The sequence below is a fragment of the Sciurus vulgaris genome, assembly GCF_902686455.1.
Source record: "Sciurus vulgaris genome assembly, chromosome: 1".
In the NCBI taxonomy this organism is placed as follows: domain Eukaryota; kingdom Metazoa; phylum Chordata; class Mammalia; order Rodentia; family Sciuridae; genus Sciurus; species Sciurus vulgaris.
The window spans coordinates 27,893,661-27,917,128 of record NC_136461.1 but is presented as its reverse complement, the minus strand read 5'-3'; the positions used below and the strand labels follow the sequence as shown (position 1 = coordinate 27,917,128).

The 23,468-nt window shown below is 55.8% G+C and overlaps 1 protein-coding gene across 2 annotated transcripts; it reads left to right on the top strand.

Moving 5' to 3' along the window:
- The first annotated feature begins 1,098 nt into the window (after positions 1 to 1,098).
- RSPO1 (R-spondin 1) lies at positions 1,099 to 22,258 on the top strand. Of its 2 annotated transcripts, XM_079101191.1 has the most exons (8): positions 1,099 to 1,423; positions 3,409 to 3,566; positions 3,803 to 3,961; positions 5,781 to 6,137; positions 17,551 to 17,742; positions 19,634 to 19,783; positions 20,057 to 20,245; positions 21,089 to 22,258. In XM_079101191.1, the coding sequence occupies exons 4-8, from the start codon at positions 6,044 to 6,046 to the stop codon at positions 21,253 to 21,255; spliced, it is 792 nt and encodes a 263-aa protein (XP_078957317.1). In that variant the 5' UTR covers positions 1,099 to 1,423; positions 3,409 to 3,566; positions 3,803 to 3,961; positions 5,781 to 6,043; the 3' UTR covers positions 21,256 to 22,258. The 2 variants fall into 2 exon arrangements, with proteins under 2 accessions (XP_078957317.1, XP_078957316.1); XM_079101190.1 differs by lacking the exon at positions 3,803 to 3,961.
- Positions 22,259 to 23,468: the final 1,210 nt, after the last annotated feature.

The window sequence follows — 23,468 nt, the reverse complement described above, 5'->3', positions numbered from 1 at the left end:
CACTGGGCATCTGGGATCCCACGGCGCTTTCTCTGGCTATCCACCGACCGTCCTACTGCCTGGCCCTTCCACACATTCCCCTGTCATGCAAAAGGACCCTGTGCTCTTGGCTCAGCAGTCACAGCTCCCCCCTCCTCTCCAAGGAAGGAGATTCCACAGCCTGTCTTGATTACTCACGCCCCCCCCCCGCCCCCCACACACAATCAGTCCATCTTTTCTGCTCCAGCTTGACTCGGCTAACTACAGAGTTAGCTCATTTTCCTTTCCCCAATCTGAAGTGAGGCTGGAGAACAGCTGTTTGCCACCCTAAGAAGTGAGTGTCCCTCCCTCCCTCCCTCTTCAGGCTCCACTTCAACATCATCTGGGTCACTGCAGGTGTCTGCAGCCCTTCTGTGCTCATCCACAAACATTTATAGAGTTCCTACCATCAACCAATCATTGCACACTTCATTTCACTGAACCTGCACAACAGATGAGAACCTTGAGGCTCAGAGAGGTTAAGTACCTTAGGCATGGCCACACAGCTGGTAAGTGATGGAGGGGGGATTTGAATGTAGGTTGTATTCTGCAATTTCCCTCACTCTCCTGTACCAGTGGGGTGTGGGAGTGTGGCGCTGTCCTTGTGGGTGCCCAGATTCTTGGTATTTCTTTTGAACTAGAAAGATGCTTTGAAGATTTGATTCTGAAGGGGAGGAGGGTGTGGCCAGGAACAAAAAGCTCTGTCGAGTTTATTCCTTGTCACTTTCCAGGTTCTTGATGGAGAAACTGGGTTTGGGTGAGGGACCTGGGCGCTCTTCAGACCCGCAGATGCTCTGATCCGCTGCGGGTGCGCAGGCTGTTGGAATCCCCCGGGTGTGGACACTAGTGCGGCCCGGGAGGGAGGAAGCAAGGGCAGAGGGTCCGCGCCGGGGTTCAGAGAATTCGTTCCTGTGCCAGCCCCGCGCTCAGGGCGCAGCGCGCCAGCGTGGGGCAAGGGCGTGCGGGAGGGGGCTGCGGACTCCCGGCCCGGCGCTCCAGTCCATTTTTTCTTGCGGATCCCAGGAAGGGGGGCCGGCTCGGGGGTGGGACTGCGAAGGGGGGGATTCCCTCCCTCGTGCGAGCGGAGGACTGGCCCCTCTCCCGGCTGGGAGCTCCGGCCGAGCGGAGGCGCGACGGAGAACACGAGCCCGGCGCGGCGAGCCGCAGTCGGGCTTCCGAGCCGTGCGCCGCGGAGAGCGAGGGCCACCCGAGCCGCCCCAGAACGGATGCGCCGGGTGGGGCGCTGGCCCCGGAGGGCGTGAGCCGCCCGCAGATTGAGCAACTTGGGAACGGGCGGGCGGAGCGCAGGCGAGCCGGGCGCCCAGGACAGTCCTGCGGCGGGCGGCTGAGCCGGCCGCGCCCTCGCCCTCCCGGGCCTGCCCGCGCCGCCGCTGGCAGCGCCGAGGTGAGTCCCCTCCCCGCGGCTCGGTCCTCCCCCTAGTGCCCCCTTTCCCGGGACCCGGGGTGCCGCGGGCCCCCCGTCGGGGCTTAGCCGAGCTGGGTTCGGGCGGGGGAGACAGAGGAAGGGGAGTCCCACTGCTCTGCGGGCACCGATCGGCAGAAGGCACCTCCGGGACTCCCTCCTACAAATCCTGTCGCCCCGTCACCCCTCGGGCCAAGCGGACAGCCCCGTCGCGGTCGCTTCCTCGGGTCCTCCGCAAGCCCCTCGCTCGCAGTCCTGAACTTCCAGGTCCACCGGCCCTGTCATACGCCCTCCCCGGCCCGGAGGCTCTCGATTCCTGGTCTCGCTGTCCCCTGTCCCATGGTCCCTGGTGACCCCCATCCCATTCCCACAGCTCGGGCCAGGGTCCGACGTGGCAGGCAACGTGCGCCGCGGCCCTGGGTGCGCAGCGCGGTGGCGCGACTCCCTGGCCCGCGCTGAGGGTCGGACGGCAGAGCTTGGCGGGGCAGAGGTGGGGCTCGGTTCGCGGGGCTCTGGGGGAGCAGGGATGGATTCTGGGTGCGGGCAGTGGAGGCCGGGGTTTCTTGCGGAACTGGCTCTTGAACTTGGATCTTGAGGGCACCACCCGGGCTTCAGTCGGCCTCTCCGGGGCACCTGTTGGCGCCTCTTCCGGATGGTGAGAGGGAAGATGGATGCGAGCACTCGGGGCGCTGATGCAGGGTGCGCAGGAGCCTCTCTCTGGTGCCTTTGGTTTTGGGGGCGGGAAAACGGTCCCAGCACCTGGTTCGGCTCTGGCCGACAAGCTAATCCCGGCCGGTCGGGCAGCACGTACTTGTCCCGCCCCCAGCCCAGCAACGCTGCCCCCGCCGCCAGCCTGCTCCGCGGCCGCTCCTGGGGAGGGCTGATGAGAAATTATCTGGATGGTTTACATTTTTGGGTCCGGATCGGCCCCGGCCGGAGTACCAATTTATCCTGATAGTGTTGCAGGCAAGAAGGTGAAAGTTATTCCAGCCCTCTGTCAGGACTGAGTCCCCGCCCCAGCTCCACCCGCAACGGTGTCCCCCTCCCCAGCATGCGCCCTCCCCTTCCGGATCCATCTCTTTGGTCTCCCGCCACCTCGGCCTCTGCCCCCAGCCGTTTCTCCACCTGCTGCAGGTCCATTCCCCAAGCAGGGAGGGGGCACATTCCTCAGCAATCTCCGTCCGCCCTGCGGACACCCCGGTTCTGGGTAGCAAACTAGGTCTGTCGCCACGGAGACCCTTAACCTCCCAGTGCCGCTTTTCTGCTCTGTGAAATGGGAATAATTCTACCTTCCTCTTCCAGGCAGGGTGGAATAAATGAGGGTCCAGCACGTGGTAGGTGGTAGGAGGCACCCTCACCCCCACCCTGGCAGAGAGGAATGTCCTTCCCCACCCCAAGCCCCCTCCAGTGCGGGGGCCCTGAACACTGCCGCGGTTCCCTTTCTGGGTAGACTACTGAGCCCCCTGAGATGAACTGTCTGTGCCATTTAGCCCAAGGCCCAAGGGAAGCCGGCAGCAGAACGATGATAGACAGGCTACTAAAGGAAAGCCCTCTGCTTCTGGCTCCTCTCTCAGTCCTAGCCCTGATGTCTTTGTGCCCTTGTGTGCATCTCTGTGGGGCCCAGATCTAGGGAGGGATGTGGAGCCTCTGAGACAGGGCCCTGTGGCCTTCTGGAGCTTGGCACCGCAGGGTTTGTAGTCTCGGAACTGCCCAGTGTTTAAATCAGATTTCACACGAGATCCTGAATTTTCAACTTCCCTTTCAAAATGTCCGGAACCTGGCAGTGTTGAGCCATCCTTTCTGCCTGTCCGTCACCAGCAGGAGCTGAATGGCATGTGCCACTTGAGCTGAGTGTCGACCCATGCCACGTCCTGCCCTGTCACCCGCATTGCTCCTAGCTCCTCGTAGAGATGTGCTCTTAGCTTCTTTGTAGGGTTGAAAATATAATATTTTTCCCCCAAAAAAAGGGCTTGAAACTTTTCCGATCCCAGAGGTGAGGGAAATCAGTATCACTTGCTCCAATGGAATTTGCATCTGGATCCCCGTCTCCATTTCCCAGCTGAGATTGTGGTCCCTGGTGATTCCGGCCGGAGTGGGCCAGAAGATTGCCGCAGGCAGAGACTAGGTGAGTGTGGCAAGGGCCAGGTCAAACCTGGCAGGACTCGCGGGCTGGGGAGGGGGAACATGGCGGGGGGTTGGGGGGAGCCAGGCTCCACGAGGGCAGTCACAGCGCACAGAGAGGCACAGGAGACCTTTTCTGCCCCAAGGACCCTAGGGACATGGATCATACCATGAGGCCAAAGTCTCGCAGACCCAGTGTGTGACACCAAGTTTGTCGGATGCAGTGTTTGTCGAACGTAGGGACTGACAGACTGGATCTGCCGGGGTCCTTGCAGCCCAGTCTGACCAGTGCTCTCGGAGGTAGATCCTGTCCCTCTAGGGGGACACTCTGGTGTCCAAGCCATCAACCAGAGAGATCAATGCAGAGGCGTAAATTGCATGTCAATGCTCATGATCAAGGTTGGTATCCGGATGATACAGAAAATGTTGATCTTGCTTTTTAAATGAATGCAGACACAAAACAAAGCTTCAGTCATAAAAAAAAAATACGACAGGCAGTACTGGGACCTCCCTCCGTGCCAATCCCATTCAAGCCCGTGTCATCTATTAACTCATTTAAGGCGTCAAGAAACAACTGTCTTGCAGATAAGGAAACAGGCTCAGACCAGCTAAGCAACTAACACAGGGTAACCCAGCTAGTCTATAGCATGCAAAGCACTTTGTGCCCTTGACTGTCAAACTCTACCAGCCTCAGAGGCTATGTACTTGGGACTGAAGACCCTGGCCTGGTAAACTGGACTGGACAGCCATGCTCTGGGTGATGGGCATGTGTAGCCGGGGCTGGGGAATGTGGGAAGCCTTTGGCAGGTCCTGTAGGGGCTGGCAGCTGACCGGGGCATTTGGGGGTGGCTGGGGGCATCTCCGCTGGCTCCGGCCACAGCAGCAGGTGGGATCCATCAGCCCTCATGTAAACACTTCTTCAGGCAGCTTAACCACTTGAGTGTGTCTGGCCTTCAAAGCTAGTGGGAGAGGCTGAGGAGGGAGGGACTGGACTCCCTGGGGGATAATGATTTATCTCCCATGCACGTGGGCTCTCCTGGGGCCTCTCCGAGAGGCTGGGGGTAAACTGGGCACTGAGGAGATGAGACAGGATTGGGACAGGAGGTGGGGGAGCACCTTCGTGCCAGCATCTCAGGTTCCTCGTTAGTCCACCAAAACTCAGCAGGCACTCAGAGCTGGCCTGGGTGCTAGCCCCGTTTTATAGATGAAAAGACCGAGGCTCAGAGAAGCTAAAAGACTTTCCAAAGGTGACTGACCAGTGGACAGGAAGGCGACGCTTCCTAGCATCCACAAGTCCTCCCCTGCTGCTGGTCGGCCGTTCCCTGTGTTCTGGGGTCTCTGCGTGAGCACGGGCTGGGGTGCAGGAGTGTGTGGACATGGTGTGGCCGGGCGTCTGTGTGACGGTGCTGGGGGTCCCACCCTGTGAGTGGGGAGCAGGCAGGGCTTTGGTGCTCACTCAGGCGCAGATGCCCAACGTCCCAGCACATCTCATGAGGGAGGCCCAACTCCCCTGCCCCCACCACCCCAGCCTCCGGGTCCAGAGCCCTGGCTCTCGCGGGGCTGGGGGATTATCGCCATTCTCTGTGTCCCTGACCAGGGCGGGCACTGCTGCCTCTTTTATCCCCTCACAAAGGCCAGGCCCGCCGGGCCTGCTGTGTCAGAGTTTCTGTGGCCTGGGGAAGCCTTACTTCCTTTTCTCCCGCCATGCAAAGTCTGCCGGCTTGCCAGGGGTCACTGCTCTAGCTCCAGGACAGGTGAAAGGCACATGGGTGACTCAGCACTGGGAAGAGAAGGCTGAGGGGCCACTCATGGAAGGACAAAGAGAGCTCCTCTTCAAATAACAAGATATTACTGCAGCATGAGGTCTGTAGGGTAGACTTAAAGAAGGACTTCCAGTTAGAGCTTTAGCCAATAGTAGTCAGTGGTGGGGCCAACTGCTTCCCATTATTGAAAATCATCATTAAGCCACAAATTTGGTTTGAGTGTTTACCATATTCCAGCTACTCAGGTAGTCGGCTCTAGTGTCAGGTTGGGGAATTCTGAGGGATAGGAAGAGGAGCAGATTTCTTCTCCATGGTGCCAGGTGGGTTATTTGTAGTGTCCAAATATTCTGATTCCTCACCATGTTCTGGGTAGGGAAACACATGGGAAGGTAGGAGGCATAGAGCAGGGGGCCCTGGGGTACCACAGATTTAACCCTCTCTCTCCTTCCCCACAGGTTGGTTTCGGGAGCAATCCCTGCTGAAGTGACAAAGAGGACTTCCATGTGACGCTCTGAGGTGGCTTTGAGGACCTCCGTTGGGGCTGATGGAGGCTTCCCACACCCTCTCTGTCCCCCGCTGAGATTATGGTGGATTTGGGTTCTGGCCCAGGCCTGGGCCTCCTGCTGCTGACCCAGCCCCAGAGGCCTTAGCAAGAGCCACGTGCCATCCACCCCCAGAGACCACCCCTCCTGCGGGGGCCTGGAGTTGGCCAGTGAGCATGCGGCTTGGGCTGTGTGTGGTGGCCCTGGTTCTGAGCTGGATGCACCTCGCCATCGGCAGCCGGGGGATCAAGGGCAAGAGGCAGAGGCGGAGTGAGTACCCGAGGGCAGCGGGGTGGACCTCCGCTGGCCCTGGGGGTGGGAGGGGCCTCGGAGGTCTTGGGTGGTTTTCAGCTGCAGGGACCCTTGTGGATCCCCCCTCTGGATGCAGTTGCTGGATTCATCTGTTGGCATCCGCTGCTCTAGGTCCCTTGCCGTCTGTGTCCCCCTGTGCACACTGTTTTCTGGATGAACCCCTCTCTTGTGAGGATGCAGATTGTGAATCATGCCTCTGACGTGACACCGGCCCTGTGTGGGGTCCACGGAGACGCTGGGCGGGGGGCAGCATGCCGGCTGGCTTCCTCTTGGCGATCAGGAGTCGGGTGCTCCTCCTTTCTGTCCTGGCCGAGGTGTGGGCCCTGGGGGCAGGAGCTCTGCGCCTTTGGGTAGCGGGTGACAGGGGGCTTCCCCTGCCCCTCACACAGGGAGGCAGTGGGGTCATGAGACCCTGTGTCCTGAGGCTTTTGAACCAGGCCCAGTGGGCCTGGGAGCGGTGGGGCGCTTTACCTCCCTGCTGGGTGGGGAGCTTCCATGAAAGATGGCACTGGAAGGAAACGTTCTCAGTTTAAAACAGAAAAGCAAACTCTGTCTCTGTACCGAGGCTAGGAAAGGCCAAGAAATGCGCCTCAGCACACAGTCATGTCGAAACCCAGGTCTCGGGGTGGCAGTGGCCAGAGGTGGGTAAAGGTCCAGATTAATGTGTGGGACCCCTCCCCTCCACTAGGCAGTCCTTACCTTCTGCTTATGGGAGTGGCTTTATGTGACGGTGACCCATGCCAGGGAGTGGGCTGGCGGGGTCTCTGGATGCCCAAGGCCTTGTCTGTTTCCACATACACAATAGAGATGTCGCACCCCCAAGCAGGAAGTCTTCCTGAAGTTTCTGTCAACTCCCTCTATTTATTTAGTTTTTTGGGGGGGAGGGGTACAGGAATTGAACTCAGGGCCACTCGAGCACTGAGCCACATCCCCAACCCTATTTTGTATTTTAATTTAGAGACGAGGTCTCACTGAGTTGCTTAGGGCCTCACTAAGTTGCTGAGGCTGGCTTTGAACTCGAGATCCTCCTGCCTCAGCCTCCTGAGCCGCTGGGATTACAGGCGAGCGCCACCACGCCCGGCTCCTCCCAACTCCCTCTTGCCTCACTCTGCCTTTCCCTGCAGACCTACCTCTCCACAGGGAAGGCTGAAAGGCAGTGGAGTCTTGTTGGGTCTCCACAGGAGCAGCCAAGGCCAGGACTCAACCCAGGGAGGGAAGCTCAGCGAATCAGTGAAGCTGAAAATCCCTGGCTTAAGGAACAATTAGAGCCAGTTAGGTTCAATCAGCAGCGGGGCCTTGATTTCCCTCCCTTCTCCTCTGTTGTGGCCAGTATTTTGGACTTCATGGGCCAGATGTGGTTTAGTGGTTTATAATCAGTCTCCTCTATTTTGGAAATGAGAGAGAGAGAGAGAGAAAGAGAGAGAGGGAGAGAGACCAGCAACACTCATGGGGCATGCTCACATTCACATGCAAGGCCACACACCCACCTAAACCAGGGAGCAAAAGACCTGGGTTCAAGTCTGTTGGAAAACAAAACAAAAACAAACCAAAAAAAAAAAAAAAAAAAAAAACCAACTGGACTGAGCATCAGTAAGTGCCTCCTGCTTCCAGCATGGCTGATCTGATGCAGCAGCTTTGAAGCATCCACTTTTGATACAACTACGTCCGGCAGCCTCAGAAGCACACAAAGCAATTTTTATTATCACGTGATGTCACAGAACACCTTGGTGGTGACAGCCAAGGGTGAGGGGAGGAATGGAGAAAGACTGGGGTGTAATGAGGGTCCGGAATGACCGAGGCCCAGGGAGGTACAGTGTGTGTACTTGTCACTTAGTGGTCATAAAAACCACAGTTGAAAGGCTGAAATGCAATCGTACAGGAATATAGGAAGGCTCACAGGAGGTAGCAGCTATTTTGCTTTTTATTTTTGTGTCAGTGGTGCTGGGGATGGAGCTCAGGGCCTCCCCTGTGCTAGGCAGGTGCACTACCAGTAACTCCACCTAGCCCTAGACATGCATCTGAGCAAGCTTTGTAAACCACCCAGCCCTCTGCAGACTTCGGGATGCAAGCTGGGCTTAGATAAACAAGGTGTGGACCATTCGGCGGCGCTGGGGTTTTCGGGGACTGGCAGAAGGAAGGAGACCATGACACCTGTGTGTGCTGTTCTCCACGATACAGAAGGGCACCAGGTTGTTTGGGGATACGGTAGCAGGATTGCTGTGTGTATGAGCGTTAGGGCTAGTGAATCTGTCCGATGTCTCTTGACCACATGTCAGCAGGGCTGCCAGCAGCCACCCAATAGAGCTCTGATCCTGAGCCTTACACCAGCAAGTTGACTTTGTGTCATAGTGACAAAATGCCCAACAAGAACAACTTGGAGGAGGGGAAGTTTCATTTGATTCAGTTTTAGAGGTTCCGTCCGTGGTCGGCTGAGTCCATTGCTCTGGGCCCAAGTGAGGTCGAGTGTCATGGTGGAAGAGCGTGCAGAGAAGAGCTGCTCAGTTCGACAGAGACAGCCAGGAAGCAGAGACGGGAAGGGCTGGGGGAGGAGGCGCCCTTCCAGGCCCCGCCCCAGGCTCCGCCTCTTCCAGCCACGCCCACCTGCCTAAGGTTACGGCGCAACATTCAAACTAGGATGGATTGACTGGGTACAGCGGTCATCCAATCACCTCTGGGCATTCCTGCATGAACACCGGGCTTTTAGGGGACACCTCACATCCGAACCCTAGCAACCATCTTTAGACCCAAAAATATCTGATCTCGGAGTCGGAGTGAGGTCCCCCTGCATGGAGGCGGGGAATAAGTCGAGCGAGGACTTCTCTTTGGCCATGGCTTATAAGCCCCCTGGCAACGGCTGCTCTTCCTCCACTCCTCCAGGACCCTCTCCAAGCTCCTCTTCACCGAGGAAGCTCCCTTTCCTCTCACTGACCCTCACCCTCTCTGAGTCCCTGCCCCTTCCTGAGCCCGCCCATCTCTCCAAACCAGTCCCCGCTTCCGGGTCCTGGCCCCAGGGAGACCCCATTCCTCCCTTGAGCTCCTGAAGCCCGGATGGGACTTTCTGCCCCATCTCACTGCCCCTGCCCCACCCAGAGCTCGCATCCCCTCCCTCGCTGACCAAGCTCAAGGTCCCTTTCCTGCTCATTCCTTGGGTCATTCAGCAGAGGTCACTGAGAGCCAGCAGAGACTGGCCCTGGGTCACAGAGATGAGTCTCGAGGGGCTCACGGTGATGGGGAAGAGACCATGCACTCCAGTGTCGTGACTGCTGTGTTGGGAGGAATCCCGGGGCAGCGAGAGCCAGGGGGACTGGGAGAGGCCTAGATCGTTTGTTCCAGAAGAGTGCCAGCTGGGAGACGCAGGGAAAGGATTTAAAAATGGGGTTTTACGTGGGCAGCTATGCTCATATCTGGTTTTTTGTTTGTTTTGGGTTTTGTTTTTCTTTTTTTGGTACTGGGGTTGAACTCAGGGGCGCTTAACCACTGAGTCACATCCCCAGCACCTTTTATTTTTAAATTTTGAGACAGGGTCTCTCTAAGTTGCTTGAGTCCTCACTGTGTTGCTGAGGCTGGCCTCCAATTTGCCATCCTCCTGCCTCAGCCTTCTGAGTCACTGGGGTTGCAGGCATGCACCCCTGCTCCCGGCTCATATCTGGTTTTCATGCTGGGGATCTTTGCTGTTGAAAAGAAGTATTTTGTTGCTGAAGCAGGAAACCCAGCATCCCTTAGGATAGAGGGACACAAGGGTCCTGGCAAGATGATGCTGTGGACTTGGGCAGTGGTCGGATGATTGTGAAGCTCTTTGTACTTGTCAGGCTGAGGAGTTTGGACTTACCCTGAGTTGGCGCTGGGTGAGGAGGAGTCACTGAGAGGTTTCATTCTGGGGGCACATGGGCCAGCTGCCGCAGAGGCTGGGGAGGGGCTGGGGAAGGCCAACGCGCTAGCTAGGAGGCCGTCTTGGCCCAGGTGAGAAAAAGCCTCAGCCAAGTTCACAGTTGAGTCACAGGATCCTGAGGGCTTGGGTGACTCCGGGGCAGAGCATTTTCCTAGCATGCTCAGGACCCTGGGTTCAGTCCTCAGCACAAAGTAAAATGAAATAAAAAATCAATCCTGTGGTCCTCCCAGGACATCCTTGGACATCCCCAGGCTGGGTGACTAGGCAGCAGATGGCCCTGGGTGCCAAGAACAGATGCATCCCCTGAGAAGGCTCCTACCTACACTTCTTCAGCCCCCTCCCTGTCTTCCAGCCCCCCAGATAAACTCGGGTCTCTCCCACTGGATCTCCCTCTTCCAAGGCCGGGGTCCCCCATAACCCAGGCTGGCGGGCCTCTGAGTCGTGGCCAGTTCTCTCCAGCCCCACTGACCCTTGCCAGCCCACCTGAGCCTGCATTCCTGTGCAGCCCCACTGCCCACACTTCAGGGGATGCCCCTGAGACTCTGCACACACTGTGTCCCCCTCCACAGTTGGGGCCCGACTTCTTAGGAGTCTCACCCCAGGGCTGGGCCTCCAATCAAAAATAAGAGGCTCTGTCCTCCCCAGCTCTTTCTAGTGGGAGACAAAGATGTATTACCAGATAATAACCATAAGAAGTGATCAAGTGCCAGGGAAATGGGAACAGAGAGGAACACTCCATCCAGACTGGTGGGAGGTGAGATCTGGGAAGACTTCCTGGAGAAGGCGACTTTAATTCTGAGGCTCGTAGGAGTTCTTCAGGCTCAGGAGGCAATATTCAGACGGAAGGGCCAGCAGGAGCAAAGGCATAGAGGTATGGAAGAGTGTGACGTGCCCAGAGAAACAGGGATGGACATCGCTTAAGGAAGCACTGAGGGACGAGGGGGCGACAAGCTCAGGATGACTTTTCAGACCCCTCAGGAGCTGGGTCTTCATTCTGGAGGTAGTAGGGAGTCACCGATGAATTTTAGGCGGAGGTGTGACACCATCTGATTTTTGGTTTAAAAGAGACGAGATGAGGCCATTGGGAATTGAGGAAGCAAAGACGGGGAGGGGGCGGTAGGACAGAAGCCACTCTTCCGGGAGGGGCAGGCTGGGGCAGGGGGACACGGCCTGGTCTCTGTAACAGCCATCTGACAGGGTTGTGCGCCAGGTTGACGGAGGCCAGTCTGACCTGCCTTTCGTTGCAGAGAGAATAGAACCCTGTTTCCCGCAGTGGACGTCAGTACCTCTGAGCCTTTGCACAGGCTGTTCCTCCTGCGTGGCACACACTCTTCCCTGGCGTGTTGGCTCAGGGACGTCCTCCCCGCTGCTCTGGACCCGCTGGCTGTGGGGCATTACCAGCCCTGTGGGGCCTTCCTTGCTATATGGCAACGTCCCAGCTCCCAGCCACCCTGGGCGCCTGCCAGGTTGCAGCAGGTGCCTAGGGAACAATTCCCTGGGAATTGTGATGCACCCCCAGACACATCCCCTGGGACCTGCACTCAAAGGCGTGTTCGCATCGTTGAACCCCAGAGCCCCTGTCTGGCTCTCTGACCTCCCTGCCCACTTGTCTGCCTGTCAAGCCGAGAGCACCATTTGACTTTTATCCCTCTTGTAAGCATCCCCTCGTTGAACTGGCCCCTGCCCATCACCAAACCCCTCCCCTTTCTGAGTCCCCGACCCCCATGGAATTCAGATCCCTTGGTTCTTTGTCCCTTGTCCTTGACTTCAGTCTCTGATCCCTCCCCTAGCCCATCGCCTGACCTTTTGACCTCTATATCTTTATTTTGTAACCCCCATGGTACCGGGGATCTTACCCAGGGCTTCACATGTGCTAGGCTAGCACTGTACCAGTAAGCTACACCCCCCAGCCCTTTTAATTTTTCATTTTGAGACAGGGTCCCAATAAGTTGCTGAGGCTGGCCTCAAACTGCGATCCTCCTGTCTCAGCTTCCCAAATAGCTGGGGGTGTAGAAGTCAGCACCCGGCTGACTTCCATCTCTTGACCCTCCTGTATCCTCAGCTCTTCAACTCCATCAATTTGAGTCTTGGAGAGGCACTTCATCTGCCTCTGAGTCTTGGAATCACATCTCACCCCATCTCCTCCCTCCACACCGACTCATCCTTCCTTCCATCTTTCCTCCCTCCCTCCCTCCCTCCCTCCCTCCCTCCCTTCCTTCCTTCCTTCCTTCCTTCCTTCCTTCCTTCCGTTTTTTGGTACCAGGGATCAAGCCCAGGGGTACTCAACCACTGAGCCACATCCCCAGCCCTTATTTATATTTTATTTAGAGACAGGATCTCTCTGAGGCTGGCTTTGAACTCACAATCCTCCTGCCTCAGCCTCCTGGGCCTCCAGGATTGCAGGCCTGCGCCCTTGCCTGGCTTCCACGCTGTCTTTTTCTGTGCCCTCTGATTTTCTGTCTCTCTCCTAGCTTTATTTCCACCTCCTTCCCTTCCGCCTGTTCCTCAGCTCACTGTGGTCTGGCTGACACTCTCTGTCCATGAAACTGCCCTTCTGGAAGTCACCCAGTCAGTGACCACTGGAGGTCACATCTCTAGGTCTGCTCCAGGGCTCACTGGCCTTGGGTTCCCCCAAGCCCAGGTCATCTAAGAACTCTTCCTTTTCAACTTTTTTTTTTTTTTTTTTGTACCAGGGGTTGAACCCAGGGTTGCTTAACCACTTAACCACATCCCCAGCCCTTTTTATTTTTTTATTTTGAAACTGTCTTGTTAAGTTGCTGAGGCTGGCCTCAAACTTGCCATCCTCCTGCCTCTCAGCCTCCCCAGCCTCTGGGATTCCAGGTGTGTACCATGGCGTTTGACTTTCAGCTTGATTTTTATTATCACCCTCCGCATCTCCTCCCATGTTTCCGAGGGTTGATTCTCAGCTTTTTTCCAGAGCCGCTCTTCCTCTGCTTCTCTGTGGACTGCAGGTGTCCCCAGGGCTCAGCCCCAGCCCTCTGGTCTGCCACACAGCTTCTTCCCGGGACTGCTCTTCCACTCCTGGGGTGTTCACCACCAAGGCAACCCTCGCCCCTCCTCGGCAGCCAACTTCCAGAAAGCCAAGGCGCCCTGCCTCTCTGCCTCCCGCCTTTCTGTCAGTCCTCTGCCACTGCCCTCTGCTCCCCACCCCGCCAAGTGACCCAACCTGGCACCAATTCCCCAGGTGACCTCTCAGCAGCCTGGGCACGTCCACGCCTCCTCCTTCCGTGGAGGGCGCTTGTGCCTTGGCCTCCGGGGTGCAGTATGCTTTTCGGGGTCTGCTGGCCCCTTCTCAGCCTCTGGCTCGGACCTTCTCTTTCCTGTCCTCCTCTTCAATGCCCGCTCCTCCCCCGCCCGCTAGATGCCTTTGATGAGCATCTGCAGGCTAAGGACCCCGCATCTCCACCTCCAGACAGCCCTTCCGCGTGAGCTCCAGACCCACGTGCTCAGCTGCCTCACTTCCCCTGGATGTCCCCCAGCGGCCACACCTCACCACACCTAAATTGTCATCATGTCACCCCCCAATATAAAAAAACCAAACCCTGCTCCTCTTCCTGGGCCCCTGTCTCAGCCAAGGCCCAACCGCTGTCCACTTCACGGGCCCCACATCTCCAAGTCTCCTTGCCCGGTGCTTTGCCCTGGGCCTGGCCCTCAGGACACCTTCACCGCCTGCTCGCTGCCCTCCTCTTGGTTCCGCCCCTTCCCCTCTGCCGTGCCTTCAACCAGTTCTCCAGGCTGTAGAAGGATCTCTCTAAAACCAAGCTCCGGCCTGTCGCCTACTCTAGCTCCCGGCCACCCTTCCTGGCCTCTAGGATAACTCAGTTTGAGACCCTTCCTCCCTGGCCCCTGCTCTGTCCTTGTGCTGCCTGGCATCTGGACAGTGGCTCCTGCTCTCACTGGGCTGAAGTGGCCCTGTCTCGCCTGACCTGTCCTTGCCGGTGCTGAGGGAGGGCTGGGGTGGAGTTCATGGGAGAGCGCTGGCCTCACACCCTGAGGCCCAGGCCACCCCAGTGCGGACAGAAAACAGTAACAATAATAATACTGAAGAAAACTGTACACGGGGCGTTGCTGTGGTCGAGTGAGTGGTGGGCTGTGGGATTTGGAGGAGACTCTGTCCTTAACAAGGGAACCGAGGAAGAATCACTGAATATGGTGATGTAGCTCCAGAGGGCAACCCGGAGGACACCTGGGTCACCTCAGTTATTGATACTAAGGCAGAAGCCCAGAAGGGGCATCTGTTTCCATGAGGATTTATTTATTCACTTATTTATTTCTGATGTTTATGCTTCTGATTTTAATTAAATGACAAAGTATTATTGACAACTGTTAGCTACCTAGAATTTTCCAGAAATCTTGGCTCAGCCAATTGTTCAAGAACTTTCATAGTCTGCATGGGAAGGTAAATACATTCGATCGACAAGGGTTTAAATAAAAACAATGAGTAATGGGGGGTTTAGTATCTTCGAAGGGGAAGTGGTACCTAAAATCAACAGTGACATAAATTTGTAATAGCTGAAAAAAGGTCCAAAGTAGAAAAATAATCCCAAACGCTCTTTCGGAACTCCAGTAGAGCTTTTGGAGTATTTTTGCTCACATAATGAGTAAAGCAACAAGAAGGATAGTCCATTTTAAATTTGTCATTAACTAGTAACATTGACTTGCCAGGTGTGGTAGCACATGCCTCTAGTCCCAGTGACTCAGGAGGCTGAGGCAGGAGGATCACAAGTTCAAGGCCAACCTCGGCAACTTAAACGGGACCCTGTTTCAAAATAAAAATATAAAAAGGGCTGGGGATGTAACTCAGTGGTAGAGCACCCCTGGGTCCCGTCCCCAGTGCCACCAAATAAAAAAAAAAAGTAACGTTGACTCTATACAAATAAATTGCATATTAAAAAAAAAAAAATCCCTCTAGCCATACTTGCAGTTTCTGTGCTCCCTCATTTTGCCCTCCACTTGCCTTTTATATACTTTGTTCCCTCTGCCTAGAACACATTCTGGTTGAGGAGTCTCGGTGGAGCACTTGAACCTTTTCATTTCTTCGTCTGTAAAAATGAGGATCGATAAGAATAAGAGCACCCGCCCCGGGGCCGTTGACGGGTGACATGAGTTAGCACTTGTCAAGCCCTGAGGAACCACCCTGTCCTGGGATCAGCCATCAGGGCTGACGTTTGGTGACAGCCTATGGCGTCTTGTCTCCCTCCCTCTTCTGCCTGCTTCCTGAGTCTCTCTTGCTCTCCTGTTCTGAAATCAGGACTCATCCCTGCAGCCTGGACTCCTCCCGGAGGCCCCGGAGCGGACGCTTATCTACCCTTCTCGGGGGTGAGAAGGGAGGTGCAGGGTTCAGTGTTTTGCTGGGCTCACAGACTGGGACTTTGGCTTGAGGTCCCGCTGGGTCTGAAGGCTGAGCTCGGGGTCCTCACTCCCGAGCTCCCACTGCCAGCTCCATTCTGATTCCCAGGTCTGGCTCCAGGTGTTTCTACAGCTTCTTGCTGCCTGGCTTCTCCAAAGTGGCTCACAACTACTCTCCTTCCTTCTCCACTCGGCTCTTCCCTGGGGCCTGTTTTAGTGTCCGGCCCCACAGGTCATCTGCACCCTAGGCCAGACACCCGGGAATTACCCCAGGCTCCTGCCCACTCCTCTCTGCTAAGCATCTCTCCATCTGTCTTTTTCTCTTACCATTAAATATAGTTTTGCTTAAGGCTTTCTTGCTTTCTCACCTGGATGAAGGGAGTCAGCTCCCACCCAAATAGACCTTTGGCCTCCGGTCTCCACCCTGGCTGTGACTGAATCTTCACAGTATGTGAATTGGACCAGTTACGTAAATTGGATCTCAATGGCTCCCTGTTGTCCAAGCAGCTCTGAAGAGGTCCCAAGAAAGAGTCTTCAAAATAAATGTTTTATGGCCAAAATGTTTGGGAAATGCACTTCCTCTGTCCCTCTGCATAGGAGTGTCATCGAGTTTGCAGAAAGCCTCCCAGTAACAATCCTGCTGGATTTGTTTGACCCATTGGGTCCTGGTCTTACCTGTTACAGTAGCTTTTTCTCCAAGTCCTCCTGTGAACATTTAGGGGAATCTCTTCCAAGAAATAGTCTTTGGGAAATGCCACCTGGCAGGACCAAGGTCAAGTTCACCATATAAAGATACCTTATCTTCTACCACCTCCCCTCACCTCCACCCCAAATTATCTGCAGATCCCTCTGCGATCCTTCTCCTTCCAGTACCCTTATCTCCATTTTCCTAAAGGAAAACTCTCTACACTTCCCTTTTTTTTCCCCCTGAGCCCACCGTTGCTTGGCTTTGTGGCTTTCAGCATTTGCCTGTCTTCGGGTGTCTTCTCTGCTGAAAGGCCAGTTTCCTGCAGAGTGGCCTAGCTTATCTGCCCCCCTGTTCCCAGGGTTCATCCTGTGCTTAGTGCACGGAAGGGGCTCAGTGAATGTTGGATGAATGAAGGAACAAGATCAAAGCTTGAGCCAGTGTAGTGGTGCACACACCTATAATCCCAGCGGCTCTGGAGGCTGAGGCAGGAGGATCACGAGTTCAAAGTCAGTCTCAGCAACTTAGCGAGGCCCTGAGCAACTCAGTGAGACCCTGTCTTTAAATAAATTACAAAAATAGACTGGGCATGTGGCTCAGTGCTTGAGTGCCCCTGAGTTCAATCCCCAATACCAAAAAAAAAAAAAAAAAAAAAAAAAGATCAAAGCTTGGAGACTCAGTGCTGCACCTGGAGGTCACACTGTGTCCCAGGATGATTCTAAACAGGGTTTTTCAATCTTGGCTCCATTGACATTTGAATCAAATAATTATTTGCTGAAAAGGGCCACCCCATGTCTTAGAGATGTTTAGCAGCATCCCCGATTCTACCCACTTGATGCCAGGAGCAACCCACCTCTGCAGTTATGATTATCAAAAATATCTGAATACATTATCGAATGTCCCCTGGGAAGTGAAATCATCGCTGGTCGAGAACACTATTGTAGACATAGGTTATTTAATTGTCTTCCTGTCTCTAGGTAGGTGGTCCTTTTCTCTGATAGTTTAATGCATTATCCTTCTTGTCTTTAAAACTATCAGAGGAGTAAAAACCATCCTTCTGTACTTGAAGCTAAACTTTTCCTCCTCTGGGGAGAGTCAGGGTAAGTCCCAGGAAGGGACTTCAGTTGCTTCTCTGCTGGTGGGGAAGCAAGCCTAGCGGGGGGGCCTTGTGCCTGAAGCTCGGGAGGCACATGGGGTCCTCGGAGCCCTTACTCCAGACCTGCAGGCTCATTCTCTGGCGAGAGGAGTCTGGAATGTTCATAAAACAGCCTCGTAGCGGGCTGCCGCCTGGCTTGTGTCACCTGGGAAGCACATTCCTGCCCCAGAGTGAACCCCCGGTCTACTCTCCTGTCCTCGTGGGATCCTGGGAGGACGCGGCTCTCTCCTTCAGCCCCAGCCTCCTTCTCACGCCTGCCCCACCCTTGCAGTCAGTGCCGAGGGGAGCCAGGCCTGTGCCAAAGGCTGTGAGCTCTGCTCTGAGGTCAACGGCTGCCTCAAGTGCTCGCCCAAGCTCTTCATCTTGCTGGAGCGGAACGACATCCGCCAGGTGGGCGTCTGCCTGCCATCCTGCCCGCCCGGATACTTTGACGCCCGCAACCCGGAGATGAACAAGTGCATCAGTGAGTGTCACCGCGCTGGGGAAGGGGGCTTTGAGCTGTTGGTGGTTGACAAGGGGAGTAAAGGGGGCGCTGATGAGAAGAGCCCTTGATTCAGGTGTTCGGCCCCCAGCCAGACATGACCCCCGGAATCCCACCCACGCTTGAATCCATGTCAGACCTGGACCCCACCTCCCCTGACACCTGCACCTACCTTTGCTCCCACAGGTCAGTGCGGGGGCCCACGTATGGCCCTAGCCACAGACCTGGCAGCCGGCCCCTTGCCTGTGCTGCCCACATCCATCCAGTAGCCAAATCCCGGCTGCTCCTTTCCTGTCACTGCCCCGTCTCAGCCAGGCTCCCCGCCCGGTCCCTGCTCTCTCCTGTCCATCTGTGCTCCAGTCCGTGTGGTCCCCTCCAACCTTCCCTCTGCACCGCAGCCAGAAAGATGCTTCTAAAACACCTAGCCCGTGTCTTCCCATTTCTGCTTGAAAACCACCATGGGCGCCACACTGGCCACCAGGAAATCCAAGCGTGGCCGTCCCAACTGTCCACTCTCTTCTCGCTCTGGTCTTCTGTCTCTGCTTTTCCGTGCCAGGCACAGCTGTCCCTGCTCCAATGCACGGGCTCTGTTCCATCTCTGTAACTGCAGCTGCAACGTGCCGGGGGTCACTCAGGGAACACACGCACGGACAGTGGCCACGTCCCTCCCATCTGTGCCGTACCTGGAAGTTTAGAACACATTCTCTGACCTCATGGCAGCTGACACTTAGACCTTTGCAGGGAAGCAGGACCGTGGGATGGTGCCCGTTTTACAGCTGATAACTTAGAGCCTTGGAGGGGAGATGTCTGGCCCTATCTTGGCCAGCTGGGTTCTGCTCTCAGCCCTGCTGTTTATTCATGGCATGACCTTGGGCGTATCTCAGCCTCCCTCATCTTTAAGTGGGAGTCCTAGTTTCCCCCCAGGGTTGTGAGATGCAGCGATAAGGCTCTTGGTGTCTAGCTCTCAGTAGATGGTCACTGCTATTGTTATTTTGGTTCCTATTTTGCTGGCAACCAAACCAGGGCATCAGAGCATCAGGAGGGGAAGGAAGAAGGGAGAGGAGGGAGTGAGGCTGAGAGAAAGCCACAGGGGCTAGGAGGTGCAGAAGGTGCGGTGGGGAGCTTGGCAGGACAGAGCTGGGACCCCCAGAGCTGTGCTCTTGATGCTCAGGGTGTTGGGAGAGGGGCTCCTGGCTGGGCCAGCTCCTGGGAAACTGGCGGCCTGGGCCTCAGGTGCCAGAGCCTGGGAGGGGAGGGATTGTGAAAGACCTGCCTGTTCCCAGCCAAGCCCGCAAAGCCGCCCTCCCCACCAAGGAGAGAGCTGGCAAGAGGGCGGCAGGGAGGGACCCAGGAGTCCGACCAAGGTGGTTCCTGGAACTTGGCCTTGCACAGGGAGAGGAATTTGCCCTGGGATTGCTCCCTGCTCCTCCAAACAGATTCTTTCTGCCCAGGACAGGAGATGTAGGGTTGGGATGCCGTGGATGCCCAGCAGTGGGGGAGGGAGCCCCACGCCGCTCTGCAGGGGTCTCCTCAGTTCTACTCTGGGTAGGGGCCCTCTGGGAAACACTGCTCCCACACCCCCACCAGGCACAGAGGTCCCCCCTCCTCTGAAGGCAGCTCTTGTGGGCCTCGCCTTGGGCTCCAGGGCTTGAGCCTGGGTTTAGCTTTGGGTTGACTGATGGAGGTGAGAGTCCCAGCCGGCCCTCGAGAGTGGTCCCTTCAGGCTCCCAAGCCCCCTCTGAGATCACAGCTGTAGGCCGAGGTCCTGGCCTCCATGTGGGTGGGTGCAGGCAGCAGGGCACTGGGGCTGGGGGTGAGGGGACGTGTCTGTTGCCGGCTGGGCCAGAGACCCTGCATCTGGTGCTGTCCACAGAATGCAAGATCGAGCACTGTGCGGCCTGCTTCAGCCACAACTTCTGCACCAGGTGCCAGGAAGGCCTGTACTTGCACAAGGGCCGCTGCTATCCGGCCTGTCCAGAGGGCTCCACCGCTGCCAACGGCACCGCGGAGTGCAGCAGTCCTGGTGAGCCGCGGTGGGTGCAGCGGGGCACCGGGCCCAGGCAGAGTGGCCAGGGGCGGGTCAGGCCAGGGATGGTGTGGACCGGAGCACTGTGCAGAGATAGCATATCCCGCCACACACACCTGCTGGGTCTCCCTGAGGTCCTTCTGCCCCCCGAATAAAGTTGCTCTGGCCTGAGGCCCAGGCCAGGGGCAGGTGGATGAGGACCCCCTATTCTGGACCAGGGAGGAGCCCCCTCACCTCTCCTTCACTTCCTATCCCCTCTCTTCCCACCAGCACAATGTGAAATGAGCGAATGGTCCCCTTGGGGGCCCTGCTCCAAAAAGAAGAAGCTCTGTGGTTTCCGGAAGGGCTCTGAGGAGCGGACGCGCAGGGTGCTTCATGCTCCTGGGGGCGACCACGCCACCTGCTCTGACACCAAGGAGACCCGGAGGTGCACAGTGCGGAGGACGCCGTGTCCCGAGGGTGAGCGGCCACCTCTGCCTCCTGGGGTTCAGTCACCTGTCTGTCTGGTGCCCAGGGCAAGGCCAGATGGAGACTCCTCAACTCAAGGCCCTGTGCTATCCAAACTGCGGGCCATGTCCTGGCAGAGAGCAGCACCCCAAGATGCCGTGGCAGGAGCTGGAAGCATCTCTGGTCACCATTCCTGCAGTTCCCCATTTCTTCCGGGGGTTTATGCTAGAAGGGCCTTCAGAGGTCAGATGGCCAGAGGGCTGAGCCCCAGAGACATACAGTGATTCCAACAAGGTCACGCAGCCTGCATTTGGTAACGAGGGCGCTGCCGCTCCTTGCCTGGTCCCAGGGGTAACCAGTGAGGGGCAGGGGTGGGGGCTGTCTTGCCTGTCCCTAGACTGCACCCAACACCTGGAAAAGCTAGGCCCACTGGGATCCAAGGTCCAAGGAGCACTGAGGGTGTGCACTGAGGGTGGGGATCCACTTTTAGTGCTTGTGTTGCAGGGTTCTCTGAAGTGGCTGCGGGTCAGAGGAGTCTCTGGGCTTCCCTGCCCAGCTTTTTCATCACTCTTCTCCTAGGACTCTTATTTTTTGGGGAGCGGGTACTAGGGATTGAATTCAGGGGCACTCGACCCCTGAGCCACATCCCCATCCCTATTTGCTATTTTATTTAGAGACAGGGTCTCACTGAGTTGCTTAGCGCCTCACATTTGCTGAGGCTGGCTTTGAACTCACAATCCTCCTGCCTCAGCCTCCGGGGCTGCTGGGATGACAGGCATGCATCACCACGCCCATCCTCCTAGGACTCTTGAGCACATCCTTTGTTGATTTGTCCTGCCGTGGGGTTTGTTGCAGGGCAGAAGAGGAGGAAGGGAGGCCAGGGCCGGCGGGAGAATACCAACAGGAACCTGACCAGGAAGGACAGCAAGGAGACAGGCTCCAGCTCTCGGAGGCGCAAGGGGTCGCAGCAGCTGCAGCAGCCGGGGACAGTGGGGCCCTTCACATCTGTGGGGCCCACATAGGCACGGAATCCAGACACCAGGCCTACGCAGAAGAGCCCAGAGTTATTCTATGTGATGAAAGCTTTCCAGAACTGGATCATCGGGGCAAAATATACACACACACTCCATGAGTTCACACACACACACACACACACACACACACACCTGAGGCCACCAGAAGACACTTCCATCATTTGGCCTGGGGTCCACACTTGGTTTAAGATGCGCCCAGTGGACATGTCAGAACATTTCCCAGCATCCAAACCCCAGCTTTGCAGAGTGGAAGCTTCTGGAGGAGCTGCTGGGATTGCCTCTTTGGCAGCCGGAGCCAAAGCTAGAGGATGCAGGGGAGAAGCCTTCCCACCCGGTTCGGCAATCCCGCCGTGTGGCCTTATCATCGGAGACTTCCTGTTACACAGCTGTGATGCCTATCAGGGCTGACCTGACTCAGAAAACTGCTTAAAGGTTTATTTCAAATTAAAAGAAAAAAAAAAAAAAACAAGCAGTAGTCACTGGCACCAGGTTCCTTAGGGTTTGAGGACTGGGAAGTATACATGGGAGCAAGAAGAGACGGGGTCAGAGTTGAGAGACCCCTAATGGCCTCTGTGACCGAGGACCCGGAGCAGGACTGGGAAGGGTGGTAACCAGGTTCCCTTCAGTCTTGTTTCTCAGAATTCAGTCTGTGGACCAGCAGTGACATTGTCACCTGGCCCCTCAGATCCCGTCCCCAACCTGATGAACCAGAGTCTGCATTCTATGGAGGGCCCAGGTGGTTGGCAAGCACATCCCCGTTCAAGAAGTTCTGCTCCAATAACCCCAAGGAGGAACAAAGGGCCCCAGGCCAGCTCTGAAGGAGGACGTCCCACCTGGGAGGGGCAGTCTGTGTACTGAAGGGCTTTGGTGGCTTTCCTAGGGGCAGGGGGTGCCCAGGCTCTCTGAGATGAGTGGGGACTCAACCCAGGGGAACAGTACATCCTAGAACCTTCGAGAAGGAGGGAGAGGGGCTGGGGCTTAGCGGTGGAGCCCTTGCCTGGCACGTGTGAGGCACTGGGTTCAATCCTCAGCACCACCTAAAATAAATAAAGGTATGGGGCCCATCTACGACTAAAGAAAAAAGACACACAATCCTGTATATAAAAAGAAAAAAGGAGAGAGATCTCAAGGTGAAAGGAAGGGCAGCCTGTGGAATACCTTCCTGTGGCAGGCTGCTGCCACTGGTGGCTCTCCGGGCACCATCCTCTGGACGCAGTGGACGGTTGTCACCAGGGAGCCAGGCAGATGCAGCCCTGCCCTGGCGGCCCTTGCAGACTGGTTACAGACAGGCCTGCTTCCCGTCATCAGCCAAGCAGGCGCATCCGCAAATGGTTGGTGCAAAAGGCAGCAAACACAGGCGCGTTGGGGCTGTGGAAGTGAACACAGTGAAGCGAAAATCAAAGACTTCATCTCAGGAAGGCTTGTCAGAGGGGGCCATCTTTGAGCCAAGGTCTGAAGGGTGAGCGGAAGGATTTAAGCGAAAGACCGGAGGGAGGATTCCATGCAGCACGTCCAATAGAAATATGAGCCACTAGATAGTCCACAAAGTTCCAGTAGCCACAATTTAACCAAATATCTATGAACTAATATATGCAAAATACCATCCTTTAAACATGTAACCAAAGAAAAAAATCATTAGATCTTTTTACATTTAAAAAATCAAATTAATATTCTGTATTTCTACATTTACAGCATAACTTAATTTGGATGCTAAATTTTCTTTCTTTTGAGGGGACACCAGGATTGAACCCAAGGGTGCTTAACCACTGAGCCACATTCCCAGTCATTTTTATTTTTTGTTTTGAGGCAGGATCTCTAAGTTGCTTAGGGCCTCATTAAATGACTGAGGCTAGCTTTGAATTTGTGAGCCTCCTGCCTCAGGCTCTCAAGTGGCTGGGGTAATACATGCATGCACCACTGTGCTGGGTTTGAATGCTAAATTTTCATTGGAGATACTTAATCTGTATTTAGACTTCATAAAAAGGTGTGGTTGAAACAGAAGATTGGCATACCCAGGTTATTTTATACTTAAGTCTTTCAATACCAAATTGGATATTTTTAAATGTAAGTTTAATTAATTAAAATTAGACAGCATTTAAAAATTCAGCTTTTTAGTTGCACACTAGCCATATTTCAAGTGCTCAATATCCACATGTGGTTAGCGGCCATTACACTGGACAGTTTTTCTACAGAAGACACAA